The sequence below is a fragment of the Pelophylax lessonae genome, assembly GCF_965119305.1.
Source record: "Pelophylax lessonae genome assembly, chromosome: 5".
In the NCBI taxonomy this organism is placed as follows: domain Eukaryota; kingdom Metazoa; phylum Chordata; class Amphibia; order Anura; family Ranidae; genus Pelophylax; species Pelophylax lessonae.
Window position 1 is genome coordinate 384,500,836 of NC_138772.1, and position 24,959 is coordinate 384,525,794.

Here is a 24,959-nt window from a genome sequence, read left to right on the forward strand (position 1 = left end):
CAACTTGACCCCGTATCTGGCACGCTTGCTGGGGAGGTACTGTTTGATAGCAAGGCGACCAGTAAACTTAATCAGGGACTCGTCAACGCAGACATCTTGTTGGGGGGTAAACAAGGCTGCGAACCGCTGATTGAAGTGGTCTATGAGGGGCCGAATTTTGTGGAGCCGATCATATTCAGGGTCTCCCCGAGGACGACAGAGTTCATTGTCGTTGAAATGCATGAACCGAAATATTTGTTCGTATCGAGTCCTGGACATAGCAGCAGAGAACACGTACATTTGATGAATTGGGTCAGTGGACCAATATAACCGCAATTCATTCTTTCTTGTAATGCCCGTGTTGAAGGAAAGGCCCAGATAGGTTTTAAACTCCTGAATCGTAATAGGATTCCAGGCGAATGGTCTGGCAAGGGGTGAATTTGGGTTGGCGGCGATGAATTGTTGAGCGTACAAATTTGATTGGTCCACAATAGATCTGAAAAGATCTTCAGTGAAAAACAGCTCAAAAAAGTTTATGGGATTAAAACCAGCTGTTTCCACTTGGATTCCGGGTTGGGCGGTGAATGGGGGAAGTACTGGCGCTGTGGAATCTGTGGGCTGCCAATTAGGATATGCCAGCGCTTCAGGGAGGACACTATGGGCTCTACGGGCCTGTCTTCGGATACGTGGTGGCTGCGGGCCACTACTCGTGCTAGCCACCGCACCAGCTTCAACTGCACTCAGGTGACTCGCCACGTCACCAGGTGATACTGCAGTGCTGGTTGAAGGTCCAGGGTGTACTAGGCCGCTCGTGCTTGCCAGTTCACGAGAAGTGTGAGCGGCACTAGTACTGGCACTCTGCTGCATACCAGAAACCTCCAGTTCTTGCAAGTAAACAACTCCAGAATGGGGTCGGGTACGCCTGACCCTAGCAGGGACCCCTCTGTCGGAGCTATCTGTCAGGGAGCCGCTGCTGTCATCTGGTTCGTATACTGACCCTGATTCTGACAGTGAGGCTTCCCCATCGCTCTCACGTGCCGCGGTCAGCATTTCGTAGACCTCTTCACCACTGTACCAACGTTTTGTCATTTTAGTAACTAAATTTACCGGTACAGTAGTGCGACTACTAGGTAATAAAAGCACCTGGTTGTCGAGGACTATTTGGTCGCTACAAAGAAAAACTGCTAGTGCTAACAGAGATCAGGCCTGACTCTGCTAACGCAGCGGTTTTGTGTGATGTGTTTTTTGGAAGTGTCAGTAATCTATTGATTACTACACTTGCCTGGGTAAGGTGGGCTGGGCAGGGGGGCTAAACGCAGGTGCTAGCAGGAATCAGTGCTGATTGTGCAAACACTGCGTTTGGGGAACACTAAATTATGAGGACGCTAGTATAGTTCTGATCAGATCAGATATTGATCTGTTCAAACACTATACTAGTAACGGTGGTGTGTGTGTGTTAGTGTACTTGACTCTAACTGACGCTAAGTAACGGTGGTGTAGTGGGACCCTGACGCTAACTAGCTAGCCTAAGTTGTGTCACCCGTGACGCTAATACAGTGATCAGTAATCACTGTATATAGTGAACACTGTGACAGGGAAGTGAAGGGGTTAAACTGGGGGAGATCAAGGGGTTAAACCTTTATAGAGGATAGATGGCGGGTGGCCTAAACCTATTCGGGCCTAGCGCAAGCGCAAATTAGGGTCACCAGTGACACTAAATACAGTGATCAGTAGTTATCTGATATACTGTATATATTAGTGCACTGTTTTATATGGAGTGAAGGGGTTAACTGGGGAAGATCAAGCGGTTAAAAGTTTATTAGGGAATAGGTGGCGGGTGCCCTAACCCTATATGGGCTTAGCGCAAGCGCAAATTAGGGTCACTAGTGACACTAAATACAGTGATCAGTATTTACCTATATACTGTATTTAGTGCACAGAGTAATAGGTAGTGAAGGGGTTAACTGGGGCTGATCAAGGGGTAAAAACTTTATTAGGGGATAGGTGGCGGGTACCCTAACCCTATTTGGGCCTAACGCAGGCGCAAACTACGCTCACAAGTGACACTTATACAGTGATCAGTAAAATATCTGTATACCACTGTATATAGTGTTCACTGTGAGGGGTTTGGGGGTGATCAGGGGGTGATCAGAGGTGATGAAGGGGTTAAATGTGCCTATGTGAGGTGTGTCAGTGTAGTGTTGGTGGAAACTCACGTTTTTGGTGTGTCTCTGTCTCTCTCCTGGAACCGAAAGGACTTCAGGAGGGACAGTGACATCACTTCCCCTGTCTGTGTTTACATTACACAGACAGGGGACAGATTGCCATTGGTGGGGACCGATCTACAGACACTGACCAAAAATCATTGGTCAGTATCTGATGATTGATCGGTTCCCTACCGAATGCCATCGGGATCGGGACCCGCTGCGCGCTCTGGAGCCGCGATCGCGCATCACGTTAATACTACGTGGCTGAGCGGTATCGTGCCGCACTGCCGCAGTAGTATTACCGCGCGCGGTCCTAAAGTGGTTAAGCTGAGGTATTGTGGGGATGAACACTTCAATTACCAGGATGGAGGAACTGTTAAGTAAACTGTTCCCAGTTGACTTCCGTCCTTTAATTGTGGGGTGATCCCCACAGAGGATAAAGAAGGAAGGGCCAGATAGTGTAATACCGTTTTAAAAGGTTATTTATTGTAAAAAAAAAAAAAAAAAAGCAGGGTACTCACAAACATGAATCACAAGCGCTGTAATGGTAGCTCACTGGAACGCGGTTTGCATTCCAAATGCTGAAACCAGAAGTGACTTCACTGCTATTTAAATATACACTAGGGTAACCCACGTAATGTGATGCTTCTGAAGACGTCAGATGATGAAACGCGTAGAGCGCCATTATGTCCCAATACCTTAGCTTAAAGAGTGACATCTTTATTCAATATCCTGGTGAGATACCCCTGTGTGGGGTTGTTGCTTCTGGTGAGTGCATTTGATATTGGTGGGACCACGAGCACTCCTACCTCACCTGGCTTTACAAGTATTTGGGAATAACATGATCACCTATTTTTTTTCACCTGGCCTTTATATACCTGCATGGACTTTTAACATTTATACTAGCACTGAATGTTTAGATGATTCACCACTTAATTAATTTTTTGTATTGCTGATGTATACCATTTAAATATTTTATCTATATACATTTTTCTGATAAACCTCATCGCTATTGCACTGGATCACTTTATTATTGCACTTGTGTTTTTTTTAAGATTTATCCAATTTATTCATTTATTTATTTGCCATTCACAATACTTGGTCACTTATATAGCACATTAGTATTTCTCACAATTTATGTGATTTATTGGACTTTATTCGCATCATATAAGTGACATTGATTCATTTGCACTCACATATTTTTCATTTGCATACTTTACCATACACTAATTAGTCCATCTCCCCACTGACCCTACTACTTCATATAAATTAAGTTATATTTATAGGGAGGCTGTTCATTAACCACAGCATGGAACTTTCTCCCCTTTATATAAAAATCAGCACTACTCTGCTGGCCGTTTCTAAATCGGCAAGACAATTCCTTCCAGAGCTTGTAATAGCATATTAAAGTTTAACCATGTATTGCACTACCGCATAAATAAGGGGCATCTACTTAGCTGCTGAAAGAAAGAAACTTAGGAAAAAGGCCTTTCTTATATTTTTTCCTAATATTTAATGTTGGTAATATCTTCAGGTAATCTGTGCAATGACATTAGTTTTTTTTTTTTTTTTTTGTTTTTTTTTTGTATTAGACACTGACAAGGGTTAGAGCCACTTTAATTTGACATAATTTGGGCACCCTAATGAGGGACACAATATTGCAATATACAGTATTTATATTGCTTTCTGTATCCCTGTGAGGATTTTCCCACACTTCCCATTCTATCCTGGGAAGTCTCCAAATGAACACACGGACGGCAACACAAAGTTGACTATTTTTGAGGTGTATTTCCACCTTTCAGTCAAATTTGAGAAAACTCCTTTTAGATGTTTTTGTTGTGTGTTCCCTTTTTAAAGCAGATCTACACTGCATTTGAGCAACACAAACCAAAAATGTTATTCAATTCATTTTTATTATTCAGAGCAAACTCATCTACCCATCTATGTCTCCATTCTTTATTTTAATTGAGAAATGACTTTGAAAAACACTCCCTTGCAGTTCTGGCCGCAGCAATCTCTTTTTTTTAACAGTTAAATTGCTGGGTTTAGTTCCACTTTAACTTGTTTAAAAAGAATTTCATATTGTGGATGTTTACCATAGAATCACTCTATGAACATTAAATGGCTATATAACACATGTACCTTGATAATTGCATAGCAGAATATTTGACATCTGTCCAACCTCCGGTTGTCCAGCAGTCAGCACTGGAAACTGACAGCCATTTATGAACAACACTATGCAACTCGTGCCCAACCAAGTGTAGATGGATGTCGCATGTATTTATGGCAGTTTAATGTTCATAGAGTAATTCAGCCAACACAGTACAGGCAGAGTTTGTTATGGCAAACATTACTCTCCAACTCCCTCCTTGCATTTCATAAAAAGCCAAAGCTAAGGTTTTTCAGTCCTGAGCTTTAAGAGGGGTATGCAGAAATGTCAAAATATTTTCAAGGTATGCTTTGTGAATAGTAACATACAACCTAATTTGGGTGCAAAAATAGAATAGTAGCTTGAGTTGGACTTGCAGGGAAAAAAAATAAATCCACCCTTGTAGTGGTGCCCTCCAAGCACCCCTCCCCCTCTGCACTGCAGAAGCTATTTGCTTGTGATGTCTAAGATGAAAAGGCTGTTTCACTTACCTGATTCTTTGCTACAGCCGGCTCTGTTTGTATAGCTGAAGTTTCATCCCTTACCATACAGTGGTACAGGGATATAAACCATGCATGGTTTGCTGTGGAGGCTGGTGTGCGGCCAGAGCCAGTTGCATCTTAAAGCGCAGGGGAATGGTCACCGCACTGGAATATAAGATATTTACTCTTTAATCCTCACCCCCCAACTGCAAGGGTGGATTTTTTTTCTGGGTTTTTTTTTTTTGTTGGGCTATAAATTGACATTTGCCCAAAGTAAAATTTCTCCCCCCCCCCCCCCCCCTTTTAAATAATCCAAGCATATTTGAGGTAAGGCCGTCTAATTCTGGACACGTGTGTGCAGTCATAGAAGTCACTCTTTTGTTGCCTTTCCAGGTCATTCTGGCACAGCTGGGGATGATCTTTCCCCAGAGCAGTCCACATTAATACATCTTTTCAGCAGAACTACACCATTTTTTTCTAGTATAATGTAACTGAATTTTCAAGCTATGTTTCTGATGTTTCTGATAGTTGGTGTGGATGACTACAGCTCAGAGTCTGATGTGATTATTATACCTTCAGCCCTGGACTTTGTCTCACAAGATGAAATGTTGACCCCGCTTGGAAGGTTGGACAAGTACGCTGCAAGTGAAAATATATTTAACAGGTATGTTCACAAAACCATTACCTAGCTTGTGTATGTAATCTGCTGATTTTCTGTCTGAAATTTATGTTGAAATCTGTGTTTTTAGGTTCCTACTAGTAAGGTGAATGAACCTTTAAAAGTTAAGCCTTTTTAAAAAAAAATAAAAATAATAAATGCACATTGTGACGGTGGCAGGTATCAGACCCCTGGCCTTCTCATCCAACTCGTGACCAAAGACCAGGCAATCTCACACCCTGCCGTCACTTGCGTAACAATGCCACTCTCAGCTGCACCCGACACACAGATTGTCCAGCTTGCGGGACCACAATCTAGATGCCAGCAGACTGAGAGCGATTTGTCACTGGGCTAATTAAACAATTAACCCTTTCTCTGCCACCACCTCTGTTATGAGCCCAGAGGACTCTCGTAATTTTAGAAATACCAATTATGACTTTAGAATAATCATCAGTAACACACACTGTCACAGCAGACAGGAATGTCCGGAGGATTTATCCTAAACAGTAGCGCTCCTCAGGGGACAGGTTCTTTGGGGTCAGTTTGCGTTTAAGAGCTTAGAGACAAAAGTAACACTTTTCAAAAAAGGGTTTAATTATAAGAAAGGTTAAAATTGGTGCAAATAAAAATATTTACAGAAAAATGGGTTACAAAGAAATAGAGACCCAATACAGCAATTTAGAAGAATAGATAAAGAATTAGAAATGGAAATGCTTGCATTCAAAAGTCCTGGGTGTTTCAGAGTTTAAGGCTGAACATGTGTGATCGGTTCTTCCCTTCAGCGATGTCACTGCTTGATGTTAAAATTGAGAACTGAGAGCTCCCTCATCTTCCCTCTTTTCTCTGACCCCCAGGGGGTGTCACCAGAAGTACTTGACCAATAAACACTTGGGCCATGGGCAGCCCCGGAGGTTCATAAAATGCTAAGGGACCTCCCGTTTAGACAGATTTTGTAACAGAATTCATATCTTGTAATATGTAATGGTTACATTCTTGAAACTGATATTTCTCTTACGTCCTCCGACAGTCGCCACCCATTCACACAGTCTTCACTAATGGGGTATTGCTTCCTCTCCACAGGAGTTTCTAGGCATAAGACTTGTAAAAGAACAATTCATCTACATAGTCACACCCATGGGGGCTGTCCTAGTCCAATACCCCCCTGCAATAGCCATCCCAATTCAGTTTGTCTTCTGCCTAGCTTAGGAGTGGATAGGCTTCCCTGTGCTGAGGCTACAGTCTCAGCCTTCCTCTTTTGCTTTGATTTATTTTCTGAAAATTTCATTTTTCTTTACATTGCTAGCTGTTTATTTTATCAGCGCTAGTTAGTTGGATCTTTGGATGAAGACGGCGTTTGCGGAGCTGGGAATCGGACTGACCGTCCTGGTTCTCCAGGACAGAGGGTCAGATGGAATCCCAGCCCGCCATCGAGCTTTTTGCAGGCTATGTGTTCGCCCTGGCCTCGCAAACGACCCATCCCTGTCCATCAGGGATGCAGCCATGTGAGGTGGCTACCTCACTGGACACAGCATAGGTTCGTCCGTGCACTACTAGTGTCCTGCGTTTCTGGCTGGCGGCACTCCCCTGCCATCTGAGGGTGGGCGGTTTCCCGCTTGATATGAGGCACCGCACGCCATCGGGTACAGGTAAGTAAATTCTGTGTGGGGCCTCTGTCTGGGGTCGGCAGTCCTGTGTGTCTGTGGTGTCCCCTATGTCTGTGCGTTTTTGGGCTCCCTGTTCCCGGTCCCTGCGGGGGTTTTATTCTCTCACAGCAGCGCTGTGTGGGGGATTGGGGGGTCCCTCTCCTAAGGTCCCTTTAGGGTGCTTGGAGGTGCAGACACATGCGGCGACAGCTGCGGGGTTAAAAACCGCCGGTCCACCATTTTAAGTGTGGGCAGCATGTCTGGCTTCATTATGGGCGTTTATACAGCATGCTATGTAGTGATCTTCAAGGCGCAGAACAAGGGAAAACCCTTCAAGGGCCAAGGTGGCCAGAAAAAGCCCTGGTTCGGCAAACAAAAATCCGGCCAGGCTGGGAACGCGGCTCAGTCCGCCTCTGCCGGAAGGGGCGCCCTCACCCGTTTCAGGGCTGGGGGGACGTTTGCGCGGTTTCCTCCAACCTTGGCTCCGAATCACGGACAGGTGGGTTCAGGAAATCATTCAGCCAGGATACAAGATCGAATTTCTTTCACGGCCGGCGAACAGATTCTTTCCCATAAATCTTCATTTGACCCCAGGGCGGTTACAGGACCTGCATCAAGCGGTACAGGATCTCCTCGCCCAGGGGGTTGTTGTCCCGGTGCCTCATCGGGACAGGTTTCGGGGTTTTTATTCAAATCTGTTCACTGTGCCCAGAAAGGAGGGCAAAGTGCGTCCGATTCTGGACTTGAAAGCGCTGAACCGCTTTGTGCGCGTTCGGAAATTCCGCATGGAATCACTCCGCTCGGTGGTGGCCTCCTTGAATCCGGGGGAGTTCATGGCCTCTATAGACCTGAAGGATGCGTATCTGCACATCCCCATTTTCGAGGGTCATCCGAGGTATCTCCGATTCGCTATCGCGGAGGATCATTACCAGTTTGTGGCGTTGCCTTTCAGTCTCGCTTCGGCTCCAAGGGTCTTTACCAAAGTGTTGGCGCCTGTTCTGGGCCTGTTGCGGGCACAGGGCATTGCAGTCTTGGGATATCTGGACGATCTCCTGTTAAGATCGTGCCAGTCAGAGCCTGTTGCGTGATCTGTCCACTACGGTCCAGACGCTCCAGGAGTTCGTTTGGATTATCAACATTCAGAAGTCGACCTTGTCGCCTTCGGTTCGTCTCCCGTATCTGGGAATGGTTCTGGACTCTGCTCAAGCAAAGGTGTTCTTACCGGAGTACAAGCTCCGGACCCTGCAGAACGGGGTCAGGGACAACAAATCCTCGTCACTCCGGATCTGTATGCGGTCCCTGGGGTTGATGGTGTCCGCCTTCATGGCGATACCATTTGCACAGTTTCACACGCGATCTCTCCAATCGGTGTCGGACGGAAAATCCTTCCGGCCAATTCTGTGGACGGTGATAACCACGGATGCCAGCCTGTCGGGCTGGGGTGGCTTTCTGGGCAACCTGTCTGCCCAGGGCACTTGGTCAGAGGCGGAATCCTCCCTTCCGATAAATATATTGGAATTGAGAGCGATCAGGCTGTGCTTGATCCATTGTTCGGATCGTCTTCGGGGCCGCCCTGTACGGGTGCAGACGGACAATGCCACTGTGGTGGAGTACATCAATCACCAAGGCGGCCCAGGAAGTGACCAGTATTCTGTTTTGGGCCGAGTCTCATGTCCTGGCGATATTGGCAGGCAGATTATCTGAGCCGCCAGACCCTGGACCAGGGGGAATGGTCCCTGCACCCGGAGGTATTTTAAATGCTGTGCGGAGATATTTTAAATGCGAAGTGGGGATCCCCAGATGTGGATCTGTTCGCGTCTCGGCTAAAGGATTAGGTGGAATGTTTCGTGGCAAGATCCTCTGGCAGACGCCTCGGACGCGTTGGTGGTGCCTTGGCATCAGTATCGTCTGATTTATGACTTTCCACCGATTCAGTTGTTGTCCAGGTTCCTTGGCAGGTTGGCCTCGGAACAATCACTGGTGATTCTGGTAGTGCCGGACTGACCTCGCCGGTCCTGGTACGCGGACATCCTTCACCTGGCCGTAGAGCCTCCGTGGCGGCTGCCAATGCGAGAAGATCTACTGTCTCAGGGACCGATCTTCCATCCTGCTTTAGTCGCTGGCTTTAACGGCATGGCTTCTGGTAAGATTTATTACCGTACATGGAAAGCTTATTTTGCCTGGTGTGAGTCCAGGGGTTTCTCTCCTCGTTCCTACTCGGTGGCGAGGGTGTTAGCTTTCCTCCAGTCTGGTGTGGACCAGCGCCTTGCGTTGGCCACGATTAAGGGACAGGTATCATCACTGGCTGTTCTTTTTCAGCGCCCTGTGGCGTCTAATTCCTTGATTCGCACCTTTTATTCAAGGTGCGCATCACTTGGCCCCTCCCAGAAGGGAGCCCTTACCTCCATGGGACTTGAACTTGGTTCTGTCCGTGTTACAACGTTCCCCGTTTGAAAACATCAGGGAAATCTCGTTACCTCTGCTATCTAAAAAGGTTGCCTTTCTGGTGGCGATCACTTCGACTCGCAGAGTGTCGGAGTTGGCGGCCTTGTCTTGCCGTTCCCCTTACCTGGTGGTTCATAGGCATAAGGTGGTCTTGCGACCTAATCCGGCCTTTCTGCCAAAGCTGGTTTTGGATTTTCACCTCAATGAGGACATTGTTTTACCTTCGCTTTGTGCGAACCCTAAGCATCCAAAAGAGGTTGCCTTGCATTCTCTGGATGCTGTCAGGGTGATCGGGGTTTACCTCCTTTCGGAAATCGGATTCTCTCTTTGTACTTCCTGAGGGTCCTCGGAAGGGTATGATGGCTCTGCGGCAACCATTGCCAAATGGATCAGACAGATCTATATACAATTTATATATAGAACACACCACATAACAGTGCAGGTGGAAAAAGTATGTGAACCCGGCCTAGACTAATGACATCTCCAGGAGCTAATTGGAGTGAGATGTCAGCCAACTGGAGTCCAATCAATGAGATGAGTTTGGAGGTGTTGGTTACAGCTGCTCTGCCCTATAAAAAACACACACCAGTTCTGGGTTTGCTTTTCACAAGAAGCAATGCCTGATGTGAATGATGCCTCGCACAAAAGAGCTCTCAGTAGACCTACGATTAAGAATTGTTGACTTGCATAAAGCTGGAAAGGGTTCTGAAAGTATCTCCAAAAGCCTTGCTGTTCATCAGTCCACGGTAAGACAAATTGTCTATAAATGGAGAAAGTTCAGCACTGCTGCTACTCTCCCTTGGAGTGTCCATCCTGTAAAGATGACTGCAAGAGCACAGCGCAGACTGCTCAATGAGGTGAAGAATCCTAGAGTGTCAGCTAAAGACTTACAAAAGTCACTGGCAAATGCGAACATCCCTGTTAGCGAATCTACAATACGTAAAACCCTAAACAAGAATGAATTTCATGGGAGGATACCACAGAGGAAGCCACTGCTGTCCAAACAAAACATTGCTGCACATTTACAGCTTGCACAAGAGCACCTGGATGTTCCACAGCAGTACTGGCAAAATATTCTGTGGACAGATGAAACCAAAGTTGAGTTGTTTGGAAGAAACACACAACACTATGTGTGGTGAAAAAGAGGCACGGCACACCAACATCAAAACCTCATCCCAACTGTCAAGTATGGTGGTGAGGCCATCATGGTTTGGGGCTGCTTTGCTGCGTCAGCGCCTGGACGGATTGCTATCATCGAAGGAAAAATGAATTTCCAAGTTTATCAAGACATTTTGCAGGAGAACTTAAGGCCATCTGTCTACCAGCTGAAGCTCAACAGAAGATGGGTGTTGCAACAGGACAATGACCCAAAGCATAGAAGTAAATCAACAACAGAATGGCTTAAAGAGGAAGTAAACCCTCCTCTGACACTTTTACCTATAGGTAAGCCTTATTATAGGCTTACCTATAGGTACTGTAAATATCTCCTAAACCTGTACCGTTTAGGAGATATTTACCTTGCATGCAGCCAGTGACGTCACTGGCGCATGCGCTCTGAAGGAACGGCCGCTGGTGCCGTTTCTTCAGAGCCCCGTGCCGTGACTGTCTGCTCCCGCTCGCGTGCACGGGAGTGACATCACCGGCCAATCAGATGGCCGGATGCCGCGATCCCGGAAGACGGGCGACTGGACATGTCGCCCGTCCTACAGGTAAGCGGGTGGCACGGCGGGGGCTCGTTCTAAGGTAAGTATTTCATAATGAGCTAGTATGCGATGCATACTAGCTCATTATGCGTTTCTCTTACAGGTTGCTAAAAAAAAAAAAAAAAAAAAAAGTTGTATGGGTTTACAACCATTTAAAACAGAAGAAAATACGGCTTCTGAAGTGGCCCAGTCAGAGTCCTGACCTCAGCCCGATTGAGATGCTGTGGCATGACCTCAAGAAAGCGATTCACACCAGAAATCCCAATAATATTGCTGAACTGAAACAGTTCTGTAAAGAGGAATGGTCAAGAATTACTCCTGACCGTTGTGCACGTCTGATCTGCAACTACAGGAAACGTTTGGTTGAAGTTATTGCTGCAAAAGAAGGTTCAAACAGTTATTAAATCCAAGGGCTCACATACTTTTTCCACCTGCGCTGTGAATGTTTACATGGTGTGTTCAATAAAAATATGGCAACATTTCATTCGTTGTGTGTTATTAGTTTAAGCAGACTGTTATTATCTGTCTATTGTTGTGATTTAGATGATGATGATCAGATCACATTTTATGACCAATTTGTGCAGAAATCCGTATCATTACAAAGGGTTCACATACTTGCATACTTTTTCTTGCAGCTCTATATATATATATAATATATATATATATATATATATATATATATATATATATATATATATATATATATATATATATATATGTGTTTGTGTGTGTGTGTATATGTGTATATATATTATAGTAAAAATAAAGCAATTGACGCTGTCCACACACCATCCACTGTTCTAATGACTGACACTGTCCACTTTTCACCGTAGGCGAAGTGTTTTTTTTTATATATTTTAACAGTGAAATTTGTTTAATATTTTTCCAAGTTTTCCTTTACTGGTTAATTAGGCCTTGCAAGGTAAGTTCTTAAAAAATAATCATTATAATATATTATAATAATATTCATGTTCAAGTAGATCCCCACTGCTCAAGGGTTGCCTCTCCTTGCTCTAAACTGAATATCCTTCTCCAAGTGAGAACGGTTATTCCTGTAATTTCTAAGAATAATTTAATGATTGGGGATCATTTTTCATTGTATATGCTGTGCTTATCAGTGGTTAGGTGCAGTGTTTATAGTCTCCAATTAGTATACAGTATATAGCACCCACAGTTTGTGCAGCACTTTGGAAAAGGAAGGGAGACCATACAGTTAAAACACAATTCAATACAACAGAGTAAGGAGGTCCCTGCTCATGAAAAAGCTTACAATCTTAAACAGAGTAATACAATAGTCGCTGTGTTTTGCTTATATTTTTAGCTTTTTGAAAAAAAAAACTTAGTTCAGGTCATAAAAATATAAAAAAATTAGGATACATAAGTGGAACAAAGTTAGGTTTAATTTAGGAAATGGCTTTAAAAAAGAATCCTAGGCTAAAGTAAAAGTGGTTGGCCTTTGCAGAATGACCTTGACTGAACATTTTTGGCAGTGGGTGTCATGCACTGTCTCTGCGAAATAAGCAGGAGTGTTTTCTCAAAATTTTGAAATTGTAAATGCATAAGTGGAAATGTTGTTTATTGCCATTAGAATGCTGGTTCATTGCCGTAAAAACTCAGCACTCCTGGAATGCATAACTGCTTATTTAGTCGGAGCGAAATTATGCTACTTTTCCCAGCTGACCCACTCTAATATTTGCCAAGAAATCAAGTTCCCTTTCCTTGTGTGATCCTTTTTTAGTATACCGTTCAAATTTTAATTTAAGAACTTCTTTGTTTAAGATTTGTGTTAGCATGTATTCCGGTAAATTTAGAATTGGATTTGTAAAAATGAAGCTGGTTTATTGCACCACACCCTGTTTCTTTGCAAACATCACCCAACTTATTTCCTGTATTTTTCATTTAGACAGATGGTGGCCCGAAGTTTGTTAGACACCTTAAAAGAAGTTAGTGATGACGAGAAGGACTGTATTTCGGTGTTAGAGAGGGTTTCAAAACTGTCAGATGATTCTGGTATGTATTTTTCCATAAAGAACCGCTTTTTGTTTGCTATAAACTGTATGTGATGCCTGCTTATTTCATGTATTATGTGCCCACCTGCATAATGCCTCCTTTGATTACTGACTTGCCGGACTTTTAATTAGAGATCTAGCACTGGAAGAACAATTATGTTTTCAAGCACAACTTATTCAAATTGAGGGTTCAGACTTGACCCATAATTTCAAACAGCTGTAGAAACCAGCAATAGCAGCACGTTGGGTCCTTTCAGGCGGACCTGATCGGATGCTCCATACATCCCTATGGGGCACCGGTGACGTGCTCGCTGACACCCGCTGCTATCCGATCCTGTCCGGATCGGATGAGAACGGACAGGCATATTGTATCTAAATATAATGTTGTTAGTCAGCTTTGTAACAGACATGGTCACTGAGAGGGAAAAAGGCACTTGTGCCTATCAGCTAGAGGATTTACATGTTTGTGTCCTTTTCATTACTGCATCTAGCTGTATTAGCTAATACATCAAAGTCCTCTGCCTATCCTGAGCTTGTGTTGGAACAGTAAAGATGCAGCAGCCACCTGATAAGCTCATCTCAATTCTTTCCTCTGGCCAGGATGTTCTATGTCATCACATGAGACCTGCAGAACTCCCGATTGACCCCTGGTGCTGCCCATTACAGTTTGAGCTAAGCTGTAAAAGTCATTTGAAGCAACACATGCATAAATTGCCATTTTGTTTTTAAATGTGCCTAGAGTTCAGCTTTAACCACTTAAGCCCCGGAAGATTTTACCCCCTTCCTGACCAGGCCCTATTTTACGATTCGGCACTGCGTGATTTTAACGGACAATTGCGCGGTCGTGCGACGCTGTAACTTAACTAATTTTGATGTCCTTTTTTTCCCACAAATAGAACTTTCTTTTGGTGGTATTTGATCACCTGTGCGTTTTTTTTTTTTTTTTTGATCATGCGCTATAAACCAAAAAAAGAGCGACCATTTTGCAAAAATAACAATATTTTTCACATTTTTTTTTATGAAATTCCCCAAAAAAATGTAAAAATTTGATTTTTTTTTTTAACATTTTAGGCCAATTTGTTTTCTGCTACATATGTTTGGTAAAAAAAAAAATCACAAGCGTATTTTGATTGGTTTGCGCAAAAGTTATTGCGTTTACTAAGGGAAAGATTTTTGTCTTTTTTTTTCGCGACTGCGACATTGCGGCAGACAGATCGGACCCTTGACTGACATTTTTGACACTTTTGGTAGTACCAGTGACATTACTACAGTAATCAGTGCTATACATATGCACTGTTACTGTAAAAATGACACTGGCAGGGAAGGGGTTAACTTTATTGGGGAAGGAGGGGTTAAGTGTGTCCCTAGGGGCGTGTTTCTAACTGTGCAGGGATGTGGCTTTACATGTAACAGCAGAGATCTACGGTCCTACATAGCAGGACCATTAGATCTCTGCTGTTACACAAGGAAGAATGACAGGCGGCTTTGTTTACATTAGCCACCTGCCTTTCTCCCTTTACAGCGGACGATCGCAAGTGAACGGCGGACTTCGGGTCTGCCGGTCACACGCGTGGACTTGTTAGGGAACGCGCGGGGGCGGGAGTGCGCCTCCGGCGGCGCACGCTCGCCAGCAATCGGCTCAAAGGCTAGTGACGTACCGGTACGTCACTTTGCCTGGCCGGGGCTGACCGCCGCAGTATACAGTGGGTACGGAAAGTATTCAGAACCCCTTAAATTTTTCACTCTGTTGTATTGCAGCCATTTGCTAAAATCATTTAGGTTCATTCTTCTTCCTCATGAATGTACACATAGCACCCCATACTGACAGAAAAACACAGATGGTTCTACACCTTCATTTGAGTCCAGCTGTGTTTGATTATACTGATTGGACTTGATTAGGAAAGCCACACACCTGTCTATATAAGACCTTCCAGATCACAATGCATGTCAGAGCAAATGAGAATCATGAGGTCAAAGGAACTGCCTGAAGAGCTCAGAGACAGAATTGTGGCAAGGCACAGATCTGGCCAAGGTTACAAAAAGATTTCTGCTGCACTTAAGGTTCCTAAGAGCACAGTGGCCTCCATAATCCTCAAATGGAAGACGTTTGGGACGACCAGAACCCTTCCTAGAGCTGGCCGTCCAGCCAAACTGAGCTATCGGGGGAGAAGAGCCTTGGTGAGAGAGGCAAAGAACCCAAAGATCACTGTGGCTGAGCTCCAGAGATGCAGTCAGGAGATGGGAGAAAGTTGGAGAGTCAACATCACTGCAGCCCTCCAGTCGGGGCTTTATGGCAGAGTGGCCCGACGGAAGCCCCTCCTCAGTGTAAGACACATGAAAGCCTGCATGGAGTTTGCTAAAAAAACACCTGAAGGACTCCAAGATGGTGAGAAATAAGATTCTCTGGTCTGATGAGACCAAAATAGAACATTTTGGCCTTAATTCTAAGCGGTATGTGTGGAGAAAACCAGGCACTGCTCGTCACCTGTCCAATACAGTCCCAACAGTGAAGCATGGTGGTGGCAGCATCATGCTGTGGGGGTGTTTTTCAGCTGCAGGGACAGGACGACTGGTTGCAATCGAGGGAAAGATGATTGCGGCCAAGTACAGGGATATCCTGGACAAAAACCTTCTCCAGAGTGCTCTGGACCTCAGACTGGGCCGAAGGTTTACCTTCCAACAAGACAATGACCCTAAGCACACAGCTAAAATAACGAAGGAGTGGCTTCACAACAACTCCGTGACTGTTCTTGAATGGCCCAGCCAGAGCCCTGACTTAAACCCAATTGAGCATCTCTGGAGAGACCTAAAAATGGCTGTCCACCAACGTTTACCATCCAACCTGACAGAACTGGAGAGGATCTGCAAGGAGGAATGGCAGAGGATCCCCAAATCCAGGTGTGAAAGACTTGTTGAATCTTTCCCAAAAAGACTCCTGGCTGTATTAGATCAAAAGGGGGCTTCTACTAAATACTGAGCAAAGGGCCTGAATACTTAGGACCATGTGATATTTCAGTTTTTCTTTTTTAATAAATCTGCAACAATGTCAACAATTCTGTGTTTTTCTGTCAGTATGGGGTGCTATCTGTACATTCATGAGGAAGAAGAATGAACCTAAATGATTTTAGCAAATGGCTGCAATATAACAAAGAGTGAAAAATTTAAGGGGGTCTAAATACTTTCCGTACCCACTGTATGTACTTGCTGCGGTTGGCAAGCGGTTAAAGTGATTCTAAAGGTTTTTTTTTTTTTATAACAAACCTGTTATACTTACCTGCTGTGTGCAAGGGTTTTGCACAGAGCAGCCCGATCCTCCTTTTTTGCGGTGCTCTGGCGGCGCTTCAGGCTCCTCCTCTTCATTGGCTGCCCCCACGGAGGGCCTCTTTCCTTGGGGCATCCGTGCGGGCGCGTTCACGAGTCTTGCTGCTGCGTCCATTGACACAGACAGTAGGCCTCGGCCCCGCTCCTGTCACGCTGGATTTGTTTGACAGCAGTGGGAGCCAATCTATTCAATGAGGATCCGAAACAGCGGCTGGAGCTGCTGGGCTCGTGCTTATCACTGGAACGTTCGGGTTCAGATAAGAATAACAGTGGGTCTGGGAGACAGCTGCAACCAAGAAGGTTTTTTACCCTAATGCATTAAGGTGAAAAACCTTGAGACTTTACAATTCCTTTGAAGTAGGAAAATGCTACACAATAACTCGTAAAATGTTGCTTCTCCATGGCCCTGGTACTACCTGAATCTTTTCTGAATAATTTTTCTAGTAAATTACTATCTGGATACAGCACATTGTCCACCCCACAGGACAGACAGGCAGAAGCTTTGCGGTCCTGTGACTGTCTAGAAAGACTTTAAAAAATAAAAAAAAGGTATTAAGAGATGGATTTCTGCAGGGCAAGCAACATTTAACAGGTGGGTTATTGTTTGGCCTTTTCTTATGCTTTAATGTTTTGCTGTCAGGATCTCTGATTATGCTCACATGTAGCTAAAGAAGTCCACTAAATGATATAAAGAAGTGAGAGCCTCCTCCTCTCAACTCCCGAGTTTCTAGATTTAAAAAGATTGTTAAAGGTTGTTAAATTTCCCTACACCTACTCTTCACTTAATATCAGGTACTGTCCATTTTCTTTTTTCCTTTTGTATATGTACATCCTGACTTGGATCATCCCGTATGTTTGTTTTATGTAATTTTATACAAACCAGATTAAATACCCTTAAAAAAGATACCATTTGAAGTAGGAGTAATGGTAACTTTTTTTTTTTCCTAACCATGCAGCACACAAGCAAAATATTTATACACCAAGGGTTATAGGCGTGTACCTTTTTAAGGTTGTTGGACATTGGCAAAGCTTTAGAGGGCACACCCCCTGCACCTCCCTTATAATACTGCACCTCCCCTATAACTCTACCCCACTCCTTGAGAGCTCAATTGTAGCGATTGGGTCTGTAAAAGTTTGCTTCTCTCTCTTGCAGACATCTCAGATCTGTGGTTTCAAGAGGGTACAAAATAAAGTTCAAAACTTTCTTCTTTCAAGTCAACCAAAACTGCCTAAGAACAGTTAGATTTGCAAAATGCCCACTTGTCCCAGGGAATCATTGTGCCGGTACCACCATAGGACAGATTGTCCTCAAAACTGTTAGTTTACAAAGCCTATTGGGAGTATTTGCCATATTCTGGATTTAAAATCCTGCAACCAATTCCTTCAAATTTGATAAAATTTAGCATGGAATCTGCAACGTCAGTAATTGCCTCTTTTAGACAAGGGTAATTAATACATGGCATTTATGGACATCCAAGATTCCTATCTACATGTTCTAATTTAGCCACCTCATCAGAGCTTTTATGCTTTGCATTGGCAGACAGCTATTTTCAGTTTGTCACACTGCCATTTTTGCCTATCCCCTGCTACCAGCATGTTCACAAAGGTCTTTGCACTTCTGCTTGCCCTGCTGTATTTCCTTTTGCTTTAAGTGATTGTAGGCATCACCCTGGTACCCCAGTACCGTTGTTTTAGAGCCGGTGTAATGTTAAAAAACCATACCTCGTTAGAATTCCATAACCCTCGTCACTTCCTGTCAGAAACAGCTGAGCAGCGTAGCAGTGCGCATGCTCAGAGCCCCGGATACATCAATGAACAGCAGAGAAGTTGACAAGTGCGCATGCTCGGAGGGTATGAAATTATCACGGTAGTGTGTGTAATGTTACACTTGCGGCGGTTACATAAAACAGGTCGGCTGCAAAATGAGTCGTCTCCGCTCCTATCCCTGTCACTTCCCTGATGTCGGCTACCCCCATCCCCTAGCCTCAGATGCCCTGATAATCCCCTGGTCTCAGTTCAGGCTGATTTACATGTTGCCTCCAGTGGGAATCCTATCTTGTGTGCTCAAGGAAAAAAAAAGAGCAAGAGAGGAAAACTGTGATTCTAGTTGCCTCCAAACTAGCTCAGAAGATCCTGGTACACAGACTTGGACTTCTAGCAAAAGACCCCTGACCTCCTTCCAACAGTCCAGATCTGCCATCTAAAGCCCTCTATTCATTCCTATTCCTCCATCTCTGACTATAAAGGCATGGCTGAAACACAGATATTAAAGTATAGAGTAATTTCACAGTCTGTGGTTTCCTACCTTGCTAAAAGCAAGAAAATCCTTTTCCAGGAAGATGTATTATCGCACCTGTAAGTCCTTCTTTTTTTTTTTCCTCTCTATATTGCCTGGACATAGTCCTATAAATTGGAGTCTACCGCAAGGCTACTGCTCCAGTCAGGTTGACAGATACCCTCTTTGTCCTGTCCTCTGCATCTTGCAGGGGACTGTCTGCTTCAAAGACCACCATTGGTTAATGGATAGGAAATACACTGCTCAAAAAAATTTAAGGAACACTTTTTAATCAGAGTATAGCATCAAGTCAATTCAACTCCTGGGATATTGATCTGGTCAGGTAGCAGAGGGGGTTGTTAATCAGTTTCAGCTGCTTTTGGTGTTCATGCAGTTACCATGTGCACTAGATGGGCAACGAGGAGACCATCTCTAAAAAAGGAATGGTTTTACAGGTGGAGGCCACAGACCCTTTTTTATCCTACTCCTCTTTTCTGACACTTTTTCACCAGTTTTGCATTTGGCTATTGTCAGTGTCACTACTAGTAGCATGAGGCAATACCTGGACCCTATAGAGCAGCGGTCACTAAATGGTGGCCCGCGGTCCATTGGCGGCCCGCACGATGCTTCCGCCCGGACCGATTGCGGCTCCTGGCTCACTCGCAGCCAGTGTCCTGTCGGGCCGCGAGTAGGGGAGTGACGTCCCGCGCAGGTATGTGGAGCACATTTTTAGGGGAGAATAGCTCAATTTAAAAACCTCTCAAGCTTTACCAAGTGTGCAGACTGGGATGTTTTGTTGTGCTCATTAGAGTGCCCCATAAAAGAAACAAAATGTGCCCATCAGATTGCTCCATTGACATAAAATGTGCCCATCAGCGTGCCCCTTATTTTATGCTAAGGGACACGCTGATGGGCATATTTTATGTTAAGGGACACGCTGATGGGCATATTTTATGTTAAGGGGCACTCTGATGGGCATATTTTATGTTAAGGGGCACGCTAATGGGCATATTTTATGTTGAGCGCAACTCTGATTTACACTTTTTGTTTTGCCCATCAGCGTGCCCCCTAACATAAAATGTGCCCACCAGCGTGCCCCCTAACATAAAATGTGCCCACCAGCGTGCCCCCTAACATAAAATGTGCCCACCAGCGTGCCTCTTATTTTATATTAAGGGTCACACTGAGGACACATTTTATGTTAAGGGGCACTCTAATGGGCATATTTTATGTTAAGGGGCACTCTAATGGGCATATTTTATGTTAAGGGCAACGCTGATGGACACATGTTTGTTTTGCCCATCTTTCTGAGTCATAGAACAGACTTCAGATTCGGACCTCGGCCCAAAGAAAATTTTGGCGACCGGACCTCCTTGAATTTTAATTCATTACCCCTGCTATAGAGGTTGCACAGGCAGTTCAACTCCTCCATGATGGCATATCTATATGTGCCAATGCCAGAAGGTTTGCTGTGTCTCCCAGCACAATCTTAAGTGCATGGAGGAGAGCCCAGGAAACAGGCAGTTACTCTAGGAGAGCTGGACAGGGCCATAGAAGGTCTTTCAGCAGGACCAGTATCTACTCCTTTTGTGAAAGGAGGAACAGGATGAGCCCTACAAAATGACCTCTAGCAGGCCACCGATGTAAATGTCTGTAACCAGACCATCAGAAACAGACTTTGAGGGTGGTCTGAGGGCCCGACGTCCTCTTGTTGCCCCTGTGCTCACTGCCCAGCACCCTGGAGCTCGATTGGCATTTACCATTGAACACCAGAATTGGCAAGTCCGCCACTGGCACCCTGTGCTTTTCGCAGATGAAAACGGGTTCACCCTGAGCACGTGACAGACGTTAAAGGGTCTGGATAAGCCATGGAGAACATGATGCTGCCTGTAACCTCATTCAGCATGACCGGTTTGGTGGTGGGTCAGTGATGGTCTGGGGAGGCATATCCATGGAAGGATGCACAGACCACTAGACAATGGAACCGTGACTGCCTTTAATGGCTGGTGCAGTGGGTCCTAGGTTCCTCCTTGTGCACAACAATGCATGGCCTCATATGGCGTGAGAATGCAGACATTTCCTGGAGGATGTAGGAATTAATACCATTAAATGATCCCCATGCTCGCCTGACCTAAATCCAATAGAACACATCTGAGACATTGTTTCTGTCCATCCAATGCCGCCAGGTTGCAGCTTAGTGATGCTTTGGTCCAGATCTGGGAGGAAATACCCCAGGACACCATCTATCATCTCATTAGGAGCATGCAATAAAATTTCAGCAAAATGGACTAGCCTGCTGCATAATTTTTCACTTTGATTATCGGAGTGTCTTTGAATTCAGCCCTCTGTAGGTCATTAATTTTCATTTGCATCAAATGATGTGGCATCCTTTTTTTCTGAACACATTATCCAGTCCATATCAGTGTAAATATCCAGCATGGGATTTTTTTCCCCATTGAGATCTGATGTGTTTTCAAAGTGTTTAATTTTTTTAAACCATGTAAAATTGCAAGAGTCTACATTCTTAAAGAGAAATCTCCTCCTACGTATCTACACACCCATTCTACCAAATCAGTGGTTGTTGTAAGACCAAGCCTTAGTATCCCTCAAAGTATTCGCATAATGCGGTAGAGGTATAGGGCATGCGCCCAGGGGGCATATCCTCTAATGCTGGGATGCCCAAACTACAGCCCTCCAGCTGTTGCAGAACTACACGTCCCATGAGGATTGTAAAACTCTGACATTCACAGACATGACTAGGTATGATGAGAATTGTAGTTCCTGAACAACTAGATTGCCATAGTTTGAAGACCCCCTGCTCTAATGCTTTGCTAGCGTCCAATCATCTGAAGGTACATGCCTATAATCCATACTAGATTCATATTCTGCCTGTGTCCTGTATATTTAGGATATGGTATTTATTTTTTTCCATTTTGGACAGGGGGGGGGGGGGTTCCTCCATCTGTGTCCAATTGCAGAGATTTCCCATTACTTCCTTTTGCCATACCCAAAACAGGAAGTGAGAGGAAAACCTTCAAAAGAGAGGGGGTCCCTAGTTTTTTCCAAGATTGCCAGAATTAGTGTCCCCTTTTATTCCTGTTATGGTGACAAGTTTTGCCTTTTTTGAGTTTTACTTTAAGGGCTTGCTAACACCAGTGGTGCCCTCTAGAGAGCGATCCATAGTGGATCACTCTTCAGAATGGCATTTGACAGACCATGAGGGGCCATTATGTTGCCACCACAATGCTTGTTTCAACCCCTAAAAACCCAGACCACCAATGCACAACACGGTGCTTTGCACGTGGGTGTGGCACAGCTCTATTCAGATGAATGGGTGGCATTTAGTCATGTGCAACCAGGGGTATGTTTTTTTCCACTCTAGCTGCAGGGAAGTGGTTGGGGTTGGCAAAAATGCAGCTTAACCGTTTTTTACCTGTAATTGAGGCCTTACTTAAGTTTTGATAAATGTTACAAACCTAATGAGAATATTTACTCTCTGCAAAATACTAAATACATTTACAGTCAAAATGAAACCAACGAAAAATCCTTTGTTTTGCTGTTTATCTTTCAGAACCCACTGTGCGCGCGGAGCTCATGGAACAAGTGCCTCACCTTGCAATGTTCTGTCAAGAGAACAGGCCTTCCATTCCCCATGCTTTCTCCAAATACCTTCTACCCATTGTAGTGCGATATCTCGCTGACCAAAATAACCAGGTTGGATAAGTATATTTTACTTATGTATTTCATTTTTTTTTTTTTTTGTAACCGATGTATTACAGTAATTGCAATGCATCTTGCTATGCACACAGCTTCACATTCATGGCAAACCTACCTTTCACCTTTTTTACAGCATTTGTGGTGCCTGTTTGCCTCACTTTAGTAACATCCATATTTGCCATCATCACATATGCCATTTTGTGTGTTTTAAAAAAAACAGAAACACTGTAGCGGGATCGGGAATGTGTGTTAATCCTTGCGCGTTCCTTGCAGGAAATACGTGCTGCTCTTTAGCAGACTTGTAGGGGCGGCATTATTTTTATTGGCATCCCCACGCATCAGAATGCAGCACTTTTTAGGTGTGCGAAGCTGTGTGGTGCTGTGCAGCTGCATTTTTTGAAAAGAGGTTGGGGACTTTTTCCCTGTGTTTGCTGCATGAACAGTAGCATTTTCAAATGAATGAGCTGTTGTGCCTGCGCAAAACCTGTTTGCACAGACTCACTAGAGTGTGAACCTAGCCTTAGCTTTTGTGCGTATGTGGTAGAGCTGCGCGATTATCGTTAAAAAATTTCAATTCAACCCCCCTCAAGATCTTAATCCGCATTTCCACGATTCATAATAGATCATATACAATGTATCATTTTGGTTCTTTTATGTATCAAAGTGATGAACTTCGGTCTGTAAATGAGGGAAGGTTAACCAGTTGACGACTAAGCCTTTTACTGACATATATATGTGTATATGTAAATGGCGGTCGTTGCAATATTTTGTCACTGTACTTGCGCAGCAGTCTTTCAAAGGCAATTTTTTGGGAAAAATGCACTTCAGTGAAAAAAAAAAGTTACCCCGATTTCTTTGTATAATGTGAAAGATGTTACGCCGAGAATCGTGACAATCGTGATCTTTATTCTAAGCAAAAAAAATTGTGATTCTCATTTTATACAGAATCGTGCAGCTCTAGTATGTGTTAGAATTTTCTAATACATTTGATTCCATAATATTTTTCCCCCTGTCTGATTATATGTCCTTGTTTCAGGTCAGAAAGACCAGCCAAGCAGCATTGTTAGTGCTACTTGAGCAGGAGCTCATAGAGCGATCGGATGTAGAGAGTAAAGTATGTCCAGTGCTCATTGACCTAACGGCTCCAGATAGCAATGATGATGTCAAGACCGAAGCTGTGGCAGTGAGTTTCAACCTTTCTGAATCTTGTGCATTTGAGATTTCCATGCATAAATATAGCTGTTCTGTAATGTAAATGCTGATTGAACCCCTAGGTTATTAGATTTTTTTTTCTTTCCTTTTAATCTATATTTCTCTTCTGTTCATTGATGGGCACAGCTCCTGATATTCATGACCATTGGTTATACTGCCCCTTACAGGAGTAGGACACTAGGCAGAAAAATAATCTGTCTACGCCTATAGGCAGTCCCAGGGGGTATACTCTCTTTTTGCTATAGTTACTCAATTTTTTTTTCTGCCTAGTCAAAGTAAGGACCTAATTCCTTGCTGGGATATCTGGTCCTGGCATTTTTTTTTTTTTAAATCCAAATGTTTCTCCTGGTTTTTTCCTGTGAGATCGGCAATCAACTGCCAGACTGGGCGACGGGCTGGATAATCCAGATTCAGTGGTCAACTCAGTCTGGCCAGCGTGCGCGCGCAGACCTCAGCTCCACGCTAGGTCAGCCACAATATAGCCCCCCTGAACGGGGGCTTGTCTGCGAGGTAAACATCTCGCGAGGTGGGATACGACAGGGTCTCGGCCCGAGTTGCAGCGTTCCTCCTGGCCGACAGCCCCCCATTTCTATGGTGAGGAGGTTCTGTCTGGAGCGGTGCACGCCTGGTTCCTGCTATGGTGAGTAGCTGTCCCTCTCCCCCTGGAGGGTTTTGGAGTGGACATGGGCACCTCCTTGGGACTGTTGGACCCCCCGGGTTCCCCTCCTTCCCGCCAGGCACCCCTTTTCCTCTGGCCCCCCATCCTAACCCCCTCCACTTATCCTGGGGCTGTGTGGGTGGCCTGGTCCACCTTCTGGGGTGGGGGGAAGGGCACTATGCTGGTGATAGTGGCTGGAGGGGTGCACCACCGGTGGCCGATCAGCTGTGCGGGGGGGGGGTTTGCACCTGCCAGGACCCCCCCCCATCCTGCCTGGGCCTATCTTTGAGACCTGGGGATACCTACAGAGTCCCCAGGTGCCACGAGGGGCCACCATTTTGCTGTAGCCTGTGTGTTTCTATGCAGGGTGGCTATGTTTGCGCGGTCCGGTGGCCATTTTGTGGGGGTTTGCCATTGAAAATAGTGGTGGCCATGACAGTGGAGCCCTGTGGGGGCAATTTCGGCGGTGGGATCCCCCCCCCATCCCCTGGTGCTCACTCC

General features: G+C 44.7%; 1 protein-coding gene across 3 annotated transcripts in view; it reads left to right on the top strand.

Moving 5' to 3' along the window:
- PPP4R1 (protein phosphatase 4 regulatory subunit 1) overlaps positions 1 to 24,959 on the top strand; it is a 180,903-nt gene that overhangs the window by 37,520 nt on the left and 118,424 nt on the right. For 2 of the 3 annotated variants that reach the window (XM_082259519.1, XM_082259520.1), the window contains exons 3-6: positions 5,346 to 5,481; positions 13,170 to 13,276; positions 22,443 to 22,585; positions 23,625 to 23,771. In XM_082259519.1, coding sequence (XP_082115645.1) covers positions 5,346 to 5,481; positions 13,170 to 13,276; positions 22,443 to 22,585; positions 23,625 to 23,771 — 533 coding nt within the window. The remainder of the gene's footprint in view (positions 1 to 5,345; positions 5,482 to 13,169; positions 13,277 to 22,442; positions 22,586 to 23,624; positions 23,772 to 24,959) is intronic. The other variant, XM_082259521.1, reaches the window with a different exon arrangement.